The sequence below is a fragment of the Solanum pennellii genome, chromosome 7 (genome assembly GCF_001406875.1).
Source record: "Solanum pennellii chromosome 7, SPENNV200".
Lineage (NCBI taxonomy): Eukaryota > Viridiplantae > Streptophyta > Magnoliopsida > Solanales > Solanaceae > Solanum > Solanum pennellii.
In genome coordinates, this window is record NC_028643.1 from 1228090 (window position 1) to 1243159 (window position 15070).

At 33.7% G+C, this 15070-nt stretch overlaps 3 protein-coding genes across 5 annotated transcripts; 2 read left to right on the plus strand and 1 right to left on the minus strand.

Moving 5' to 3' along the window:
* Positions 1 to 57: 57 nt before the first annotated feature.
* On the plus strand, positions 58 to 6303 carry LOC107024325 (autophagy-related protein 18b). 2 transcript variants are annotated; one of them, XM_027918144.1, is made up of 12 exons: positions 174 to 214; positions 329 to 402; positions 894 to 1400; positions 1760 to 1833; positions 1932 to 2041; positions 3234 to 3325; positions 3580 to 3692; positions 3896 to 4015; positions 4702 to 4847; positions 5124 to 5231; positions 5471 to 5536; positions 5830 to 6303. In XM_027918144.1, exons 4-12 carry the CDS (start codon positions 1786 to 1788, stop codon positions 5963 to 5965), a joined length of 939 nt encoding a protein of 312 aa, XP_027773945.1. In that variant the 5' UTR covers positions 174 to 214; positions 329 to 402; positions 894 to 1400; positions 1760 to 1785; the 3' UTR covers positions 5966 to 6303. The 2 variants fall into 2 exon arrangements, with proteins under 2 accessions (XP_015080769.1, XP_027773945.1); XM_015225283.2 differs by lacking the exon at positions 894 to 1400 and having other exon boundaries at positions 58 to 214.
* A 640-nt stretch (positions 6304 to 6943) lies between these two features.
* LOC107026228 (eukaryotic peptide chain release factor subunit 1-3-like) lies at positions 6944 to 11022 on the plus strand. 2 transcript variants are annotated; one of them, XM_027918362.1, is made up of 4 exons: positions 6944 to 7029; positions 8678 to 10128; positions 10294 to 10546; positions 10646 to 11022. In XM_027918362.1, the coding sequence occupies exon 2, from the start codon at positions 8692 to 8694 to the stop codon at positions 10003 to 10005; it is 1314 nt and encodes a 437-aa protein (XP_027774163.1). In that variant the 5' UTR covers positions 6944 to 7029; positions 8678 to 8691; the 3' UTR covers positions 10006 to 10128; positions 10294 to 10546; positions 10646 to 11022. The 2 variants fall into 2 exon arrangements, with proteins under 2 accessions (XP_027774163.1, XP_015082612.1); XM_015227126.2 differs by having other exon boundaries at positions 10294 to 10482.
* A 43-nt stretch (positions 11023 to 11065) lies between these two features.
* LOC107026227 (cytochrome P450 CYP72A219-like) lies at positions 11066 to 14925 on the minus strand. Its single transcript, XM_015227125.2, has 5 exons — positions 14592 to 14925; positions 13619 to 13836; positions 12778 to 13019; positions 12060 to 12447; positions 11066 to 11790 (listed from the first exon to the last, which is right to left on the minus strand). The coding sequence occupies exons 1-5, from the start codon at positions 14869 to 14871 to the stop codon at positions 11365 to 11367; spliced, it is 1554 nt and encodes a 517-aa protein (XP_015082611.1). The 5' UTR covers positions 14872 to 14925; the 3' UTR covers positions 11066 to 11364.
* Between the last annotated feature and the right edge of the window lie 145 nt (positions 14926 to 15070).

Here is a 15070-nt window from a genome sequence, read left to right on the forward strand (position 1 = left end):
TCTGAATTTATCGAGCTTCATATAATTAGCGGGTACGTTTTAGAAAAATAAAAAAAAAAAAAAGAACTATTTAAACTTTGTTTACTGCATCTTCAATCTTTCTCTGCAAATTTATTCTTTTTTTAAAAAATAAAAAATAAAAACTTCAGAATCAGATGGCAAATCAACCCTCTTCTTACCCAATTCTTTGTGCTTCCTTCAATCAAGACAACAGGTAATCCTCAATTTTACAAGATTTTTTTTTTTGGGTATTAATGATTTTATCAATCTTGATTTAGCTATTTGTTGTAATATTTTTTTTAAATTTTTTTTTTGTTGCTTTATTTAGTTGCTTTGCCATTGGAACGAGGGAAGGGTTCAAAATTTTTGATTGTAATACTGGAAGACTACTTTATGAAAGAGGTAAGTAGCGATCTGTTTTTTTTTTTTTTTGATTTTTTTGGTTCAGTATTTAGTTATGAGCTAAAAAGGGTTTCTTTAAAGCTTATAAAGTTTTGATTTTGATTTGTATATTTTGGAGAAATTAGGAAGTTTACTTGTTTTCTTGTAAAGATGTAGGTAGGAGGAAATTCAGATAAAAATGGTATCTTTATTTGAATGGTATAGCTGACTCGAACTTGTTTGAGATTGATGTGTAGTTATTGTTGTCTTGTTGGTTCTTTGTAGTTGATAAATCAATATCCAGCTGAAAAGTTGAGTAAATTAGTGTCAAAATGGAACATATGTGATATAACAATCTTTAAAGTTATGATCTTTTTCGTTTCATTTGTGTTACAAAGTTAATATAATCGTGGTGTTTGGGAAAGCTTGCACGAACTTTGACTAGTTCTTAGGGTAACTCTATCGATTAAGGCTCAGAGAGATGAATCACCTAGTGTTCTTGCCTCTGGTAGGATTTCAACTTGTGACTTCATGGTTCTCGATCCACCCCTTGACCACCAAGCCACATGCCCACACCTTGGGTGCAAGTTAGTGATACAAGTTAGCTTCAGTATCGTGACAAATTGAAATTTGTGGTAGCTGCAGTAAAAGCGCATTTTATGAAGTGTTAACCTGACCCTTTCACCTGTGACAAATCAACTGGAAATTGTGATTGGAGTCGTGGTTTAAAGATGATGATTTGAAGATACATTCGATAGAGAAGGGTGTCTTAGTTGCCGATACCAAGGTGAATGAAACATTCTACCTGGCAAGTGGCAACAACAAAAGCGGAGTTTGGCACATGTCAAAGGGGGGAAAGCAAGGAGGGATTCCACTTTGGAAAGGAAAAGGACAGTACCAAACAAAGGACCCTGGGGCAAGCTTTCCAGTGTCAAGTCCCGAGGGCTTGTGGAGCATTTATCATTGCAGATATGTTGTTTAGCTCAAGCCTTTTCGCAATTGTTGGGGCTGGTGAACAGGTTCCACAATTTACCAAGCTCAAATACTTTTGAAAAATCAGAAAGTTGCACAACTTTTAAGTGTAGTTGCTTTGTTGTATAGATCAGCTAGTGGGAAATTCAGATAATAATGGTATCTTTATTTAAAGAATATAGCTGACTTGAACTTGTTTGAGATTGATGTGTGGTTATTGTTGTTTTTTTGCTTGTTTGTAGTTGATAAATCAATATCCAGCTGAAAGTTCAAATATTTAGAGTCAAAATGGAACCTACGGGATATAACAATCTTTAACATAATGATCTTTTTTGTTGCATTTGCATTACAAAGTTCGGGGTACAAGTTAGCTTTAATGTCCTAACAAATGGTTTTTTTTGGGTAGTTGCTGGAGCATTTATTATAGTAGAAATGTTGTTTAGCTCAAGCCTTCTCGCAATTGTTGGAGCTGGTGAACAGGTTCTGTAATTTACCAAGCTCTGATTGTAGTCCTTTTAACTATTCATTGATCTACTGGATTTCTGATCAGTTTCTTACTACTTGTGTCATTTCAACAGCCGTCGTTGTCGCCTCGAAGACTGTGTTTGTTTAATACTGTGACTGTAGTAGCTCTTGAGGAACTAAACTTCTTAACTTCTATCCTTGCTGTTCGCATGAATAAGAAAAGGTAAACTACATTTGACTCGTTGAACATTCTCGTTGGTTGTTTTTTCATTTGTATGACGTTTTGCATTCAGAGTTCGATGTTTTTGAGGAATAAACTTTTTTTATTCAAAGAAAGTTGTAGATCAGATTGAATGGAGCTATACTCCTGCGGGTTCACTGCTGAATGAGTTAAGAAATTCCAAGGGCCTAGAAAGTGGAATCTATTCTATCCATAATGACAATCCATTCATACTTTTAGTCCCTCCCTTTCAATTTTGTTTGTCTCATTTTGACTTGTTACCGAGTTTAAGAAAGTAAGAAGACTTTTGAATCTTGTAGTCTCAAACAAAAGATATGTGAAATATACCAAAAGTCTTCTCCATATCTTTATCTTAATTAAAAAATTAAACAATCGATAAGAATTCATTTTGAAATGCACAGACAACAGTCTCATCTTGGCAGAGATGCAAAAGCTATCTCCTTTATATGTCAGATATCCTTTTTTCACTGCCCTAAGTGAGAGTCACTGGCGGTGCTTTGCTCATTCTGCTAGCTGATACTATATTTTTGTTCTCATTGAACTGACAATTGTTACTATCATTAGTATGAGTCTTGAGATCATACTAATTAAAACTTCCTGTTGCAACAAAGACTTACACACTCCCTCCGTTTCAATTTGTTTGTCTAGTTTTGACTTGGCATAGAGTTTTAGAAAGTAACTAAGATTTTTTTTTGATAACTAATATGTAGAATGTACCGAAATGCCCTTTAATCGTGTGGTTCTTAAACATGTCATGTGGAAAGTTAGAATTAACGAGTTTTCAGAAATTGGAAAGACACATTTTTTGAAACGGGCTAAAAAGGAGAGTAAGGCAAAATTGTTTTTTCTTGTGGTAGGATTCTTTTTCCCTGTATTATGAACTGTGCACTTTGATTCTGAATCAGAACAGAAGGATATATTTGGTCTTTGTAACTTGATTGTTAATGCCAGGCAATTCTTTTGTCAATCACTCAGTCTCCGCAGAAAGGCTATCAGTACTCCGCCGCATAACACATTTGCTCATTTGTTTTGGGTTCTGCATAATTGTATTAAACAGTGTTTGTGTGGAAATAAGCATGTCAATTAGTTCAACAAAAAAAAAAACTTTTGTCAATCTTCATTTTATTATTTTCCCTTGGCGAATCTTTTTCAAACAGTGTCCTCGAATTTGCAGATTGATTGTCATATTGCAGGAGAAGACATTTATTTATGATATAAATAGTCTTAAGATACTGGACACAATTGATACGGTGCCGAATCCAAAAGGTCTGTTTGGAAGTTTCTTGTTCAAGTTTTAATGGCTCACTGCCAATCTTGTTTACTAGATGGATTAGAACATGACTCGAATAATATTCGAGATGACATTCCCCATCCCGCTTAAAAGTATCAACAGAAAAGGAAAGAATAAAAGGACTCACTGTGTTATACCTTTCAAGTTTTTGTTTAATGAGTGGATGCTATAACATTTCCAGTTGGCCTTGCACATTTTCTCATCAACGAGTTCTTGTTTCAATTTTCAGGACTTTGTGCATTTTCACCCAGCTTGGATGGTTCATTTCTGGCTCTTCCAGCAAGTACAACCAAAGGATCTTTGCTAGTCTATAATGTTTCCGATCTCCGTTTGCACTGTGAGGTCGTGTTTCTTACTTGTATGTATTGATATTACGCAATCATCTATAACAAGATCAACGGGTTTGAGATGTTATACATCATAATTTTGATGAGTTCAGCATTTTCCTAGCTTTAAACCAACTATTTTACCAGCATTTTCTCTTTTTTTTTCCTTTACAAGATGGAGGGGTCTTATCTTATCTCGGTTGCTGTTATTAAATGTAGATAGATGCTCATCGCTCACCATTGGCAGTCTTGAGTCTTTCATCAGGTGGAACTCACATTGCAACAGCATCTGAACAAGGGACCATGATCAGAATTCATCTTGTTTCAGATGCAACTAAGGTGAACCCTCAAGCAAATTTGTATCTAAATGTGATACTAATAAGCACTCCTTCCGTTACAATTTGTCTCTTTTTTTTTTTTTTTGGCAACTCTTTACTTCTAACTTTCCACCGTGCATGCATAAGACCACAAGATTAAATGAAATTTTGGTACATTCTACATATCTTTAATTTAAGAACAAGATTCAAAAGTCCGTTTATATTCTGAAACTTTGTGCCAAGTCAAAACTAAACAAACAAAATGAAACAGAGGGACAATATTCGAACTGCCAAGTAAACTGCAAAGTCATGTATGAAGTTTACTTTGTACAAGTGGTCTAACATTGTACGGAGTTTTCTTAAACTTCATACCAAGTCAAAACCAGACAAACATTGAAAAGAGATGAACTATGTATGAAATAGTTCACTTTGCAGTTCCAACAAATAGACTTTACCTTTCTTTCTAAAAAATATCAAGTCCTATTTGGGAAAAATGAGAACTATAAACGGGTCGTTAAAGTAATTACCGTATCAAAAAAATTAGGTAGCTACCTAGTGAGGAAGTACTGTTTCACTTGCGGTATGTCATGTTACATGTCATTACATTGTTGGTAATTGATGCTTTTGTGTTACAACTTCACTTGAGTTATGTCTTCTGATTGATTGTTATATTAATATCTTAATGGATCTGATCGTGTCCATTGGCAGTCATATAGCTTCAGGAGAGGATCATACTCTTCAAATATCTTTTCTTTGTCATTCGCGCCAGCGCCAGAACTTCCAGATATTCTTCTTGCAACTAGTTCTTCTGGTTCTGTTCATGTTTTCTCTTTGGGTTCACCCCCAAATCAAAGGTGAGAACATCTTTTAGGATTGTATAAGCAGCTCGAATCCGAAGATTGGCTAGAGAGCTAACTCTTTATATCTTTGTTTCCCTTTCTCATCCTCTTTTTACACTTTCTTGTCTTCTTTTAGAATATAATTGACATGCTCATTTGGCTATTAGAATTTTTCACCTTTTTCCCGGAATTAGTTCAGCATGGACATCTCTATTTCGTAATCCAAGAATTAGACCTAATTTAATTTGCTTTTTTTGTTGCCCTTCTTACTTCTACTGTAAATTGTACAAGGTCTTCTGGTCTTCTAGGATCAATAAAAGTACCTCATACTATTAACGATGCCCTGGATCCTGCTCAGCATTGTATATTGCATCACGCTGTCCCCGCTGGAGTGAGAAGGTATTGTATTCAATCCACACATTATATCAACTAAATTTGGTGTTTTCGACATATACTAAATTGGCACAAATATTTGCAACTTTTGATATGTATTTAACAAAGGCAAGCTAAGTCTTCTGTTTGAATTCAAGTTGTCTTTCTTCAGACTGGACGTTTATTAGCCTACTTTTCTAGCTATATGAAATAAATCTCGGTGAAATTCTCTCATCAAACTTTTTTCCGTAAATACTATCATGCAGTAATACGTTGATCCGCAAAATAGAGAAATTTGAGGAGACAGCAACACCTGAACACGTGGTACTAAGGTGAGAAAAAGTGATTGCGTATCCATGTATGTGGTACGTAGTTAATTATTGAGCATCTATCTGGGACTGTGTTGATTATTATTAAGCAACTTCCAAATTTTCAACGTCCGTAGAAATGTTGAAGGTCTTTTTTGGGGTTTATATAATGTTCGCCCTGGTTTTGTGATAAAATTTTCACTAGTATGATAAGTTTCTAGCAATGAGCTACCGAAGTGCCAATTCTATTGTTGCATTACAAGTCTCAGTAAATTCTCTTCGGAATTCTAACTCATCTATCTACTTTGATTCTGTAGAGCCACTATACCTATGATCACCTATGGCGGATACTTCCTGGAGTACGTCTACAACGTCAACCATCAGAACAAGTCTTCGTGGACCTTGGAACGAGAATTCAATCTTCTATCTGCAGAAACATCCTCGTTACCATGAAACTAAACACTCCATGCACCAAATGTAAGCTTCTTCAAACTTTAAAGCTGAGACTGCAGCACGTCCTGCTCGAGTTGCCATCCTATCGATTAATGTACATTTCAGGAAGAAATGCTCCTTGGCTTGTCCAGTAGAGAACACAAATGACAATTTGTCCAAAAATGTATATGTTTGTGCATATAACTCTAGTTTTCTGCATCTATATAACACAATTGTATAGTCAGAAGAAAACTGAAAATTGTTAAATTTATGCAAGTTCACTGTAACAATATTAGTCTTGTTATACATTGAAATGTAAATTTACTTGTGTTCTTAATCAGTTGTCGTCGTGCGATCAGGAGGTTATGTGTTGTGGTTGATACATTTAATGCTACAAGAATTAACATAAATATCATTTCTAATATGTTTTATGTATGCAATCTCAATGACTACTTCGTGTTGCTCGGGCTCTCTAAAATGTTGAGTCGTATTATGTATGTATTATACTCTTAAAAAATATACTATTTATGGAGAATTCAACACTTTGATATCATTTGTGTAGAAATTTAGACTAACATACGCGAGATGTTACGAGTGGTACGTGAAACTTCCAAAATTCAAAATATTGCATACTCGTAATGACCATTGACATATTTAGACGGGTATAAACTGTTATGTCATTTATTTTGAGTTATTACAAACATATATAGTCAAAACACGTGTGTCAAAGCTCGACACTAATCAACCTATTATTATCGTGAGAGAATTCATAACATGTCGCAATAAAAGTTTGATTCGAAAATCTATAAAATAATACCAAGGAACAATTGACATGTAATAGCCAAGTGTTTGATTTCTATTTAAAGAAAATAAAAGAATAAAATATCCCTAGAGGGAGTAAATTGTAAATTCACAAAAAGAAAAGTCAATATTTTAATATATTTTCATTGTGGGCCCTTATAAAATAACTATATATAAATAAGAGCCCCTCCATTTTCTCTAAAATTTCATAAACTGCCGTGTCAGTCTTTTCTTTCATCTCTATTGATCTGCAAATTTTTTTTTTCATCTCTCTCGAATATAAGGTACGTTAGCTAAAATAATTTTCGATTTTTTTTTAGTTTGAATGTTGAATTTTGTGTTTATTTTTCGAATATTGATGAGTGATTTGTTACTTTTTTGATATAATTTTTGGTTATTTGAGGCATGAATTTGATAGATCGAATTTTGTGATTTTTTTTGATTTTTTTTTGTTTGATTCATATTATGAAACTGAAAATTTAAGCTAAATAATACTGTATGATTAATTTTTATTGGAGAAAATACTGTATTTTTTTTTCTCTGTGAAAGCTGATATTTGTGTTGATTTTTCGCGATATAAATGAGTGATTTATTTGTTTATATGTTTTGATTTTTTGGTTATTTGAGGTATGATCGATCTAGATAGATGAAGTATTCGTATTGATTTATATTTTTATCTATGTATCATGTGTATTTTTTTTGTGTGGGTGGTTTGGATTGTTATTCGTTCAGCTGAGGATCTATCGAAAATAATCTCTCTATCTTTTAAAGGATAAGTCAGTACACATTACCCTACTTAGACTCCACCTGTGAGATTGCGTTTGTTGTTGTTGTTGTTGTTTGGTTTGGATTATGAAGTTTTTGATTTGAACAAGATGTTATGATATAATCTACTTTATGTGTGTTGGCGAAGCTTGCTTTTCGATCTTTTTTTTGTGTATGAAAAGGTGAAATTTGTGTTCCCTTTTCCCATATAATGAGTGATATATTCATTTTTTCCCCCTTTTTATTATAATATTTGGTTATTTAAGGTATGATCGATCTAACTAATTGAAGCATCGAGCAATATTGTTATCTATAGATTCTGTTTATGTTTCCTTTCTTTTTGTTTGGTTTGGATTTTGAAACTGATGGTTTAAACTAGATAAGAGTACTATGTGATCTACTTCATGTTAGTTACTTCAATAAGGTGTGTTTGCTGAACTCCCGTTTTCGATTTTTTTTTTTTGGTTTGAAACTTGTAATTTGTGTTTTCCTTTTACATATTGACGAGTGATTTATTCGATTGTTATTTATCATTTTTATTGTTGTTTGTCGTTATTTGAGGTATGATCAATCTAACTACGTGAAGTATCTGTATGATTTACGCTATTATCTATGGATGCTGTGTTTTTTTTTGTCTTGTTTGGATTATGAAACTGATTGCTTAAACTAGATATTATTGTATAAATCAAGTTTATGGTAGTTACTTTTATTGGAGAATTTGCTGAATTTTTTCTAAAGAAAGTGAATCTTACACGCTATAATTGAACACTCGTTATGATTAATGAAATTTGTTATGTAGATTAACCCTGTGAAGAACTTATTTTGTCACTGTAACACTAGGCCGTGTTAAAATAGTGAACTAGCGAAGATTATGAATGAGAGTAGATGTTTAATTGTGTGAGTACAAAATTGGATGCATTACAAAGCTTGGTTGTGGATGTGGGGAAAGCTGGATTGTTACCAAGCTTGTCGAAGTTCCTATATTAACTTCTAAAGGGATATTGTAGCTTTACTCGAAAATAATAAACTTGTTCTGCCCGTCATAAGTTTAGCACTCGATAGATGTCAATTGATTTGTTTATTTGATGGTTTGGCATTTGTTTTTTACTTGGTGTTAGCTCTACTTACTTGAGTCTTTCGACTAATCTGAGGATCGTTGAACTACAGGTTGATATTCAGTGATGGCTGACAGTCACGATAATGATAAGAATATCGAGATATGGAAGATCAAGAAACTTATAAAGGCACTCGAAGCTGCTCGAGGCAATGGTACCAGCATGATTTCTCTAATCATGCCTCCACGGGATCAAGTATCTAGGGTCACTAAGATGCTTGGCGATGAGTTTGGAACTGCGTCAAACATCAAAAGTAGAGTGAATCGTCAATCTGTACTGGGTGCAATCACATCTGCTCAGCAGAGACTTAAACTCTACAATAAGGTTCCACCGAACGGGCTTGTGCTTTATACCGGAACAATCATAACTGAAGATGGGAAAGAGAAGAAGGTTACAATTGATTTTGAGCCCTTCAGGCCCATTAACGCTTCTCTGTATCTTTGTGATAACAAGTTCCATACAGAAGCCCTGAATGAACTTCTGGAATCCGATGACAAGTTCGGGTTTATTGTGATGGATGGGAATGGGACACTTTTTGGGACATTGAGTGGCAATACCAGGGAGGTCCTTCACAAGTTTAGTGTTGATCTGCCCAAAAAACATGGAAGAGGAGGTCAGTCTGCACTGCGTTTTGCTCGTCTTCGGATGGAGAAACGTCACAACTATGTGAGGAAAACAGCCGAGCTTGCAACCCAATTTTATATTAATCCTGCTACCAGCCAGCCCAATGTTTCAGGCTTGATATTAGCTGGATCAGCTGACTTTAAGACGGAGCTTAGCCAGTCTGATATGTTTGATCCTCGTCTTCAGGCAAAGATTTTAAATGTGGTCGATGTTTCGTATGGAGGGGAGAACGGTTTCAATCAAGCAATTGAGCTATCTGCCGAGGTCTTGGCCAATGTGAAATTTATACAAGAGAAGAAATTGATAGGTAAGTATTTTGAGGAGATCAGTCAGGACACCGGGAAGTATGTTTTTGGGGTTGATGATACCTTGAAGGTTCTGGAAATGGGTGCTATTGAGACCCTAATTGTGTGGGAAAATCTAGACATTAATAGGTATGTGCTGAAAAATAACACCTCCGGAGAAACAATCATCAAGCACTTGAACAAGGAGCAAGACACTGTCCAAAGTAACTTCCGTGATCCTGATACAAATGCTGAATTAGAAGTTCAGGATAAATTGTCATTACTTGAGTGGTTTGCGAATGAGTACAGGAAATTTGGTTGTAGTTTGGAGTTCGTTACCAATAAATCACAGGAAGGATCTCAGTTTTGCCGTGGTTTTGGTGGCATTGGAGGAATTCTCCGTTACCAGCTTGATGTTAGAGCTTTTGATGAACTTTCTGATGATGGTGAAGTTTACGAAGATTCTGAATAGCAATTAAGTAACTTCACAAATACCAGTGCAGGAGTGGAGCAGGAAGCCTGTACTGGTGCGCGAGGGCTCTCGCCTTACTCAGCTTCTCCTGTGCTTAACAAAAAATTACTCGGAGATCTTCAGGTCTGTGGGCAGCGACGTTATCTTGTCCTTGAATGTGAAGTTTAATAGTAAAGAAAACTTTGATGACCTAACTACCTATCATCTTATGTGCAACATATCTCTGGGTGATTAGAAGTATTTGCCTTATTTTGTTTCTAATATGATTTTATTTTCCTGGTTTACTAGATTGATGACCTGCATGAAGTGAAGTATCCAGTAATTTCTTCGAGCTTGTCTGTGCTTTATGAAGATCACTTCTATTTCATAAATTCTGTTCCCAGAGTCGAGCAGGAAGGTTGCATTGGTGAGCGAGGGCTCGCGCCTGACTTGGCCACTCATGTGGTTAGCAATAAATCACTGAAAACTCTTCATCAGGTCAGTTTGCAGAGACAGAGTCTTTTCATTGAATGTAAAGTTGCAATTGTCTTGGCACTTAGCGGTAAAGATCTCCTCTGATCGAGCAACTTACCTTCTCGAAGATTATAAATACACGCACATCTTCCTTCCTAATACTTTTCTCTTTTTCGTGGCTAACTAGATGGATGATGACCTGCGTGAAGAAATGAAATTGCTAGTAATTTCTTTGCATTTGTCTAAGGTATCAGATTGTCACTTTCATCTCTGAAGTAGCGCGGCTGCAGTGTAGCAGCTATGCAAGAACTTAATCTGCATTTCGTTGTAGTTGACAGGGAGCGGAGAGCTATACATATGCTATGCTCTCCGCGGAGGGTGAAATGCCACAGTTACAACCATATTATCTACTACCAAGTTAGTACCCTAAGTACTATTAGTATCATATTATCAGTGTGATTTTGCTCAAACCAGTACTGTGTAATGAAATGACTATGTAATGTTGTGGGATTTATATGATTAGTATGTCGTGTGATATGAATAAAACTATCACGATGTTATTGACGAAGCTGTGAATTTTGAGCTAATATGCATGTGTATAACATGGTGAGAGCTCAAAAACATAGAGTTGTAGCTAGAACAAAAGTAAAGTACATACTAGCTAAAGTAGATATATCAAATCTATATACAAACAACTGCGTCTCAATCCCAAACAAACTAAGGTTGTTTAAAGGAGAAATTCAACACGAGGACTTTACATCTCATTACTCATACAAGCAAACATAACAACTACAACACAAAATGGAGATAGCTAAAGAAGGAGTGCGACTAGGGTCAACCATTTTAGTACTATATACTCTCTCAACCAAATACGCGTAACTTGAGAGTTCTGATGTGAACAAGACTCTACAACTTGCGCAAAATCAATGGAGCACCATGTTGAGGTTGGAGAGTGATGATTGTATGAGGAGCATGTGAATAAGATGGAGATAACTCAAGAGCATAGTGTTGTAAAATCATTGCAAGTGCCATTTTTGCCTCTAACATAGCAAAATTTTGTCCAATGCATATTCTTGGTCCCCAACTAAATGGAAAATATGCAAATTTACCTTTTGTTGCTTTATTAACTCCTTCACTAAACCTCATTGGATTGAACTCTTTTGCATCATCACCCCATATTTCATTATCATGTTGCAAATAAATTGTTGGCAACAATAGTAACATCCCTGCAGGCAATGACAAGTGCCCTAATTTTGTCTCTTTTTGTACTCTTCTACCAATCATAGTTCCTGGTGGATATAACCTTAGAACCTCATTGAGTATCATTGTTACCTGTTGAAAGAAATAAGTAGTGAAAAATATTGAAAATTTCAACATGGTTGGTACGACAGAAGTCATTCACAAGATACGTTAAACTAAGAAGGTATAACATACAACATATAGGTCGCGTCTTCATTCGAAAAGTTAGGTTTAATGATAATGTCAAAACTCATGATTACCTTTATTTTGATATAAAAGTGTCTTGACTTTTGTCATACCAAACATCAGAAAATGACTTTTATCGTACCAAATACACAGATAGAATATTTGGAGATACTTACAACTTTCAATTGATTCAACATGTCATAGTTAGGCTTGTTACTTCCAAATACTTGATGAACTTCTTGTCTAGCTTTTTCTTGCCAATCCAAATGTTTACTCAACAAAATCAAAGTCCAAACAAGTAATACTGAAGTAGTTTCTTGACCAGCAAAATAAAATAATTTGCATTCTTCAATCACTTCATCAATTGTCATTCCAAAATTCTTGTTTTCATGATGAATTTGTATTTCTTTGAAATTTGATTCCAATAATATACCTAATAAATCATCTCTTGTAGCTTCACCTTCTTTCATTTCCTTTATTCTATTGTTGATAATTCCCAACACTAATGATCTCACTTCCTTTGCTATTTGCTTTATCCTCTTGTTCCTTTTTGTTGGCACAAACCTATTGTTCCATATCAACTACAAGAGTTAATAATATAACAATAAAATCTAGATTTCGCGCTAGGAAGTCCCACATTGGAAGTAAAGTGTTTCCGAACAAAGACGAATCTGTATCCAAGGGTACTCGAACTCGAGACCTCTGATTAAAGATGAGGGAGTACTTACCACTTCACCACAAACCGTGGATGGATCCCTTGACATTGTGTATATATATACTTTTATATGACAAAATATAGTTTTTACGACTTTATTATGACCTTTGTATAAAATTCAGTTACTTTAATTTGACAGAAGATATATCGACGTGTATAATTTTGTAAATGGAATTTACCTCCATCCAGGGATGTATATCCACCTTGCTGCTTGTATAATTAAATCAGCTTGTTCCTTTTGTAGCTCAAATATTTGCCTTCCTTCTTCATAATTACTACCAAATGCTGTTCTTGAAATTGCATCACTTGTCAAAGTTTGCAAAAATGGCCACACATCTATCTCTGATCCCTTTGATGAAACTATATTGTCCAATTTGTTGATCATGTCACAACAACTCAAGTAGAATGATGGTAGCATGTGCTATATATACACAAAAATAATAATAATTAATCATAGTTAAAAAAAAAAAAGCGATTTAAGATGTGGTGGGATTGTAATAACTCAGTTAATTGACTATCTCAATTCTCATCTTATTGACCAGGGTTTGACTCCCCACCCCGCCTTATTTTTCCATTTCACTACCCCGATGTAATTTTAAAAAAAGTGATCTAGGATGACCCTTAGAGGTCATGAAGTATCTCTCTATGCTTGATTAAAGGTTTCGAGTTGACGAGTTTAAGAAAGGTGAATCCAAGTTTTTAGTTTATGAGTTGTGAATCATAATTCTTTTTGTTTACCCGATTTTGAATAAATTATTAAGTTTTTTTTTTAAACATAAATACAAATCTTGAACAAAAATTATTGAATTATACCCGAGCTATAACTATAATATTGGCTCTGGCTTTGGATCCAAGTCCCTTGTAAGACTTTCCAACACGAATCTAAATTACAATTTAGAAATTTCTAGGGACCAAAAAGGCAACTTTCTTTCTAACGTGTATAACCATAATCCATTCGACCATACAATAAATATCAGACATTGAATGAAAAGAAATAAATGAATTAGATATTAAAAGTACCTTCAACTTGTCAAGGTGAAAGGCAGGGTTGATAATTCTTCTATGCTTAGCCCATTTGTCTGTTTCATAACTTGCTAGCCCTTGTGCTAGTAACTTAGTGATTGGATTGCCTTGAATTTTTTGGTAAATATAACTTTTTGATAAAATTTCCCTTATAAATTCAGGCTCAGAGATCAACATTGTTGGTTTTGGACCCAACCATGTATAACAATTCTTACCTACAAAATACATAATAATTTTTAACTATATATATCGTCAGTATAAATTATATTGTACATTATTAGATCATTCAAAATTTTAAATATACTTAAAATGTAAAATCTTGAAACAAATAGGTAAAAATGATCTAACAATGTAATTTAACATGTGATAGCAGATTATTTACTAGTTTTAGATTATAAGTTGAAGCTTATCATAAAATTACTTATATAGTGAGTGCAAAAAATTATAAGTATATAATTTTGATATACTGACAGTGTAATTTTTTTTTTCAAACTATCATATATAACTGATTTAAAAGTTCAACTTTTATATTGATCCTAATATGGTAATTTAGAATATAAAACTTGATATAACCACTTAAATTGTATTTATACTAGTGGAAATAGTTTTTTTTATAGCAATGTGAACAGACTACTTTTTTCAAACCTCTTAGTCCTTTTTTTTTCACATATATGTAATATAATATATATATAGATATAGATATTCTGGATTACAAAAGTTTTAAAAAATTTATAACCACATAAATGGTACAAATATTTAAAGATCACACTTCTCAAAATTCTTTATTTCTTTTCTAAACTTTAATCAATCTTATATTGTTCAGATTTTGTAAAAAGATTCAAATGATCATATATGTAGTAATCAAATCGAAAAACCAGATACGAATATAATAATATTTTTAAAAAATTAAAACAAAAGAATATAAATTTAATTAAACTATATCGTATAAATTGAAACGAGATAGACATACCATATTCCATAATTAACTTGTTGAAGTGAGGGAAAACTCTAGAAATATAGTCATTAGTGAAATTAATAGGCTTGGATTTTGCTTCTTCAACCATTGAATTAATTTCCTTCATATCTCCAAGTAAAAATTTGTAAGAACTTCCTTTCAAACCTTCTAATTTGAGTCTTTTTTCCAATTTTTTGGGATGAATCCAAACCCAATCCAAGAATTTCCATATCCATCTCAAGAAAACTATAACAATCACAAATGAAATTGCAATTTTCATATTTATTTGCACCATTTTTTTTGAAAAAAAAAATAAAATTCTAGTAGTTAAGTTTTTTTCTTTTAGTGTGTTTCTACACCTTTAACATGTAGCACCATATATATAGCAAGTTGTGAAGAAGATAGGGTCAAAGTTGTCTTATCAACTCAAGTTCTCATAATAATCCAATCAAGGGATTGTTTGGTTATATGGATGATATATATATATATATATA

Coding starts and splice junctions, on each gene's coding strand:
- LOC107024325 (XM_015225283.2), top strand. CDS start 156: ATGGCAAATCAACCCTCTTCTTACCCAATTCTTTGTGCTTCCTTCAAT. Junction 3,693..3,895: donor ATCTCCGTTTGCACTGTGAG/GTCGTGTTTCTT, acceptor TATTAAATGTAG/ATAGATGCTCATCGCTCACC. Junction 5,537..5,829: donor CCTGAACACGTGGTACTAAG/GTGAGAAAAAGT, acceptor TTGATTCTGTAG/AGCCACTATACCTATGATCA.
- LOC107026228 (XM_027918362.1), top strand. CDS start 8,692: ATGGCTGACAGTCACGATAATGATAAGAATATCGAGATATGGAAGATC.
- LOC107026227 (XM_015227125.2), bottom strand. CDS start 14,871: ATGGTGCAAATAAATATGAAAATTGCAATTTCATTTGTGATTGTTATA. Junction 13,837..14,591: donor CAAGTTAATTATGGAATATG/GTATGTCTATCT, acceptor TGTATTTTGTAG/GTAAGAATTGTTATACATGG. Junction 12,448..12,777: donor ATATACATCCCTGGATGGAG/GTAAATTCCATT, acceptor ATGGAACAATAG/GTTTGTGCCAACAAAAAGGA.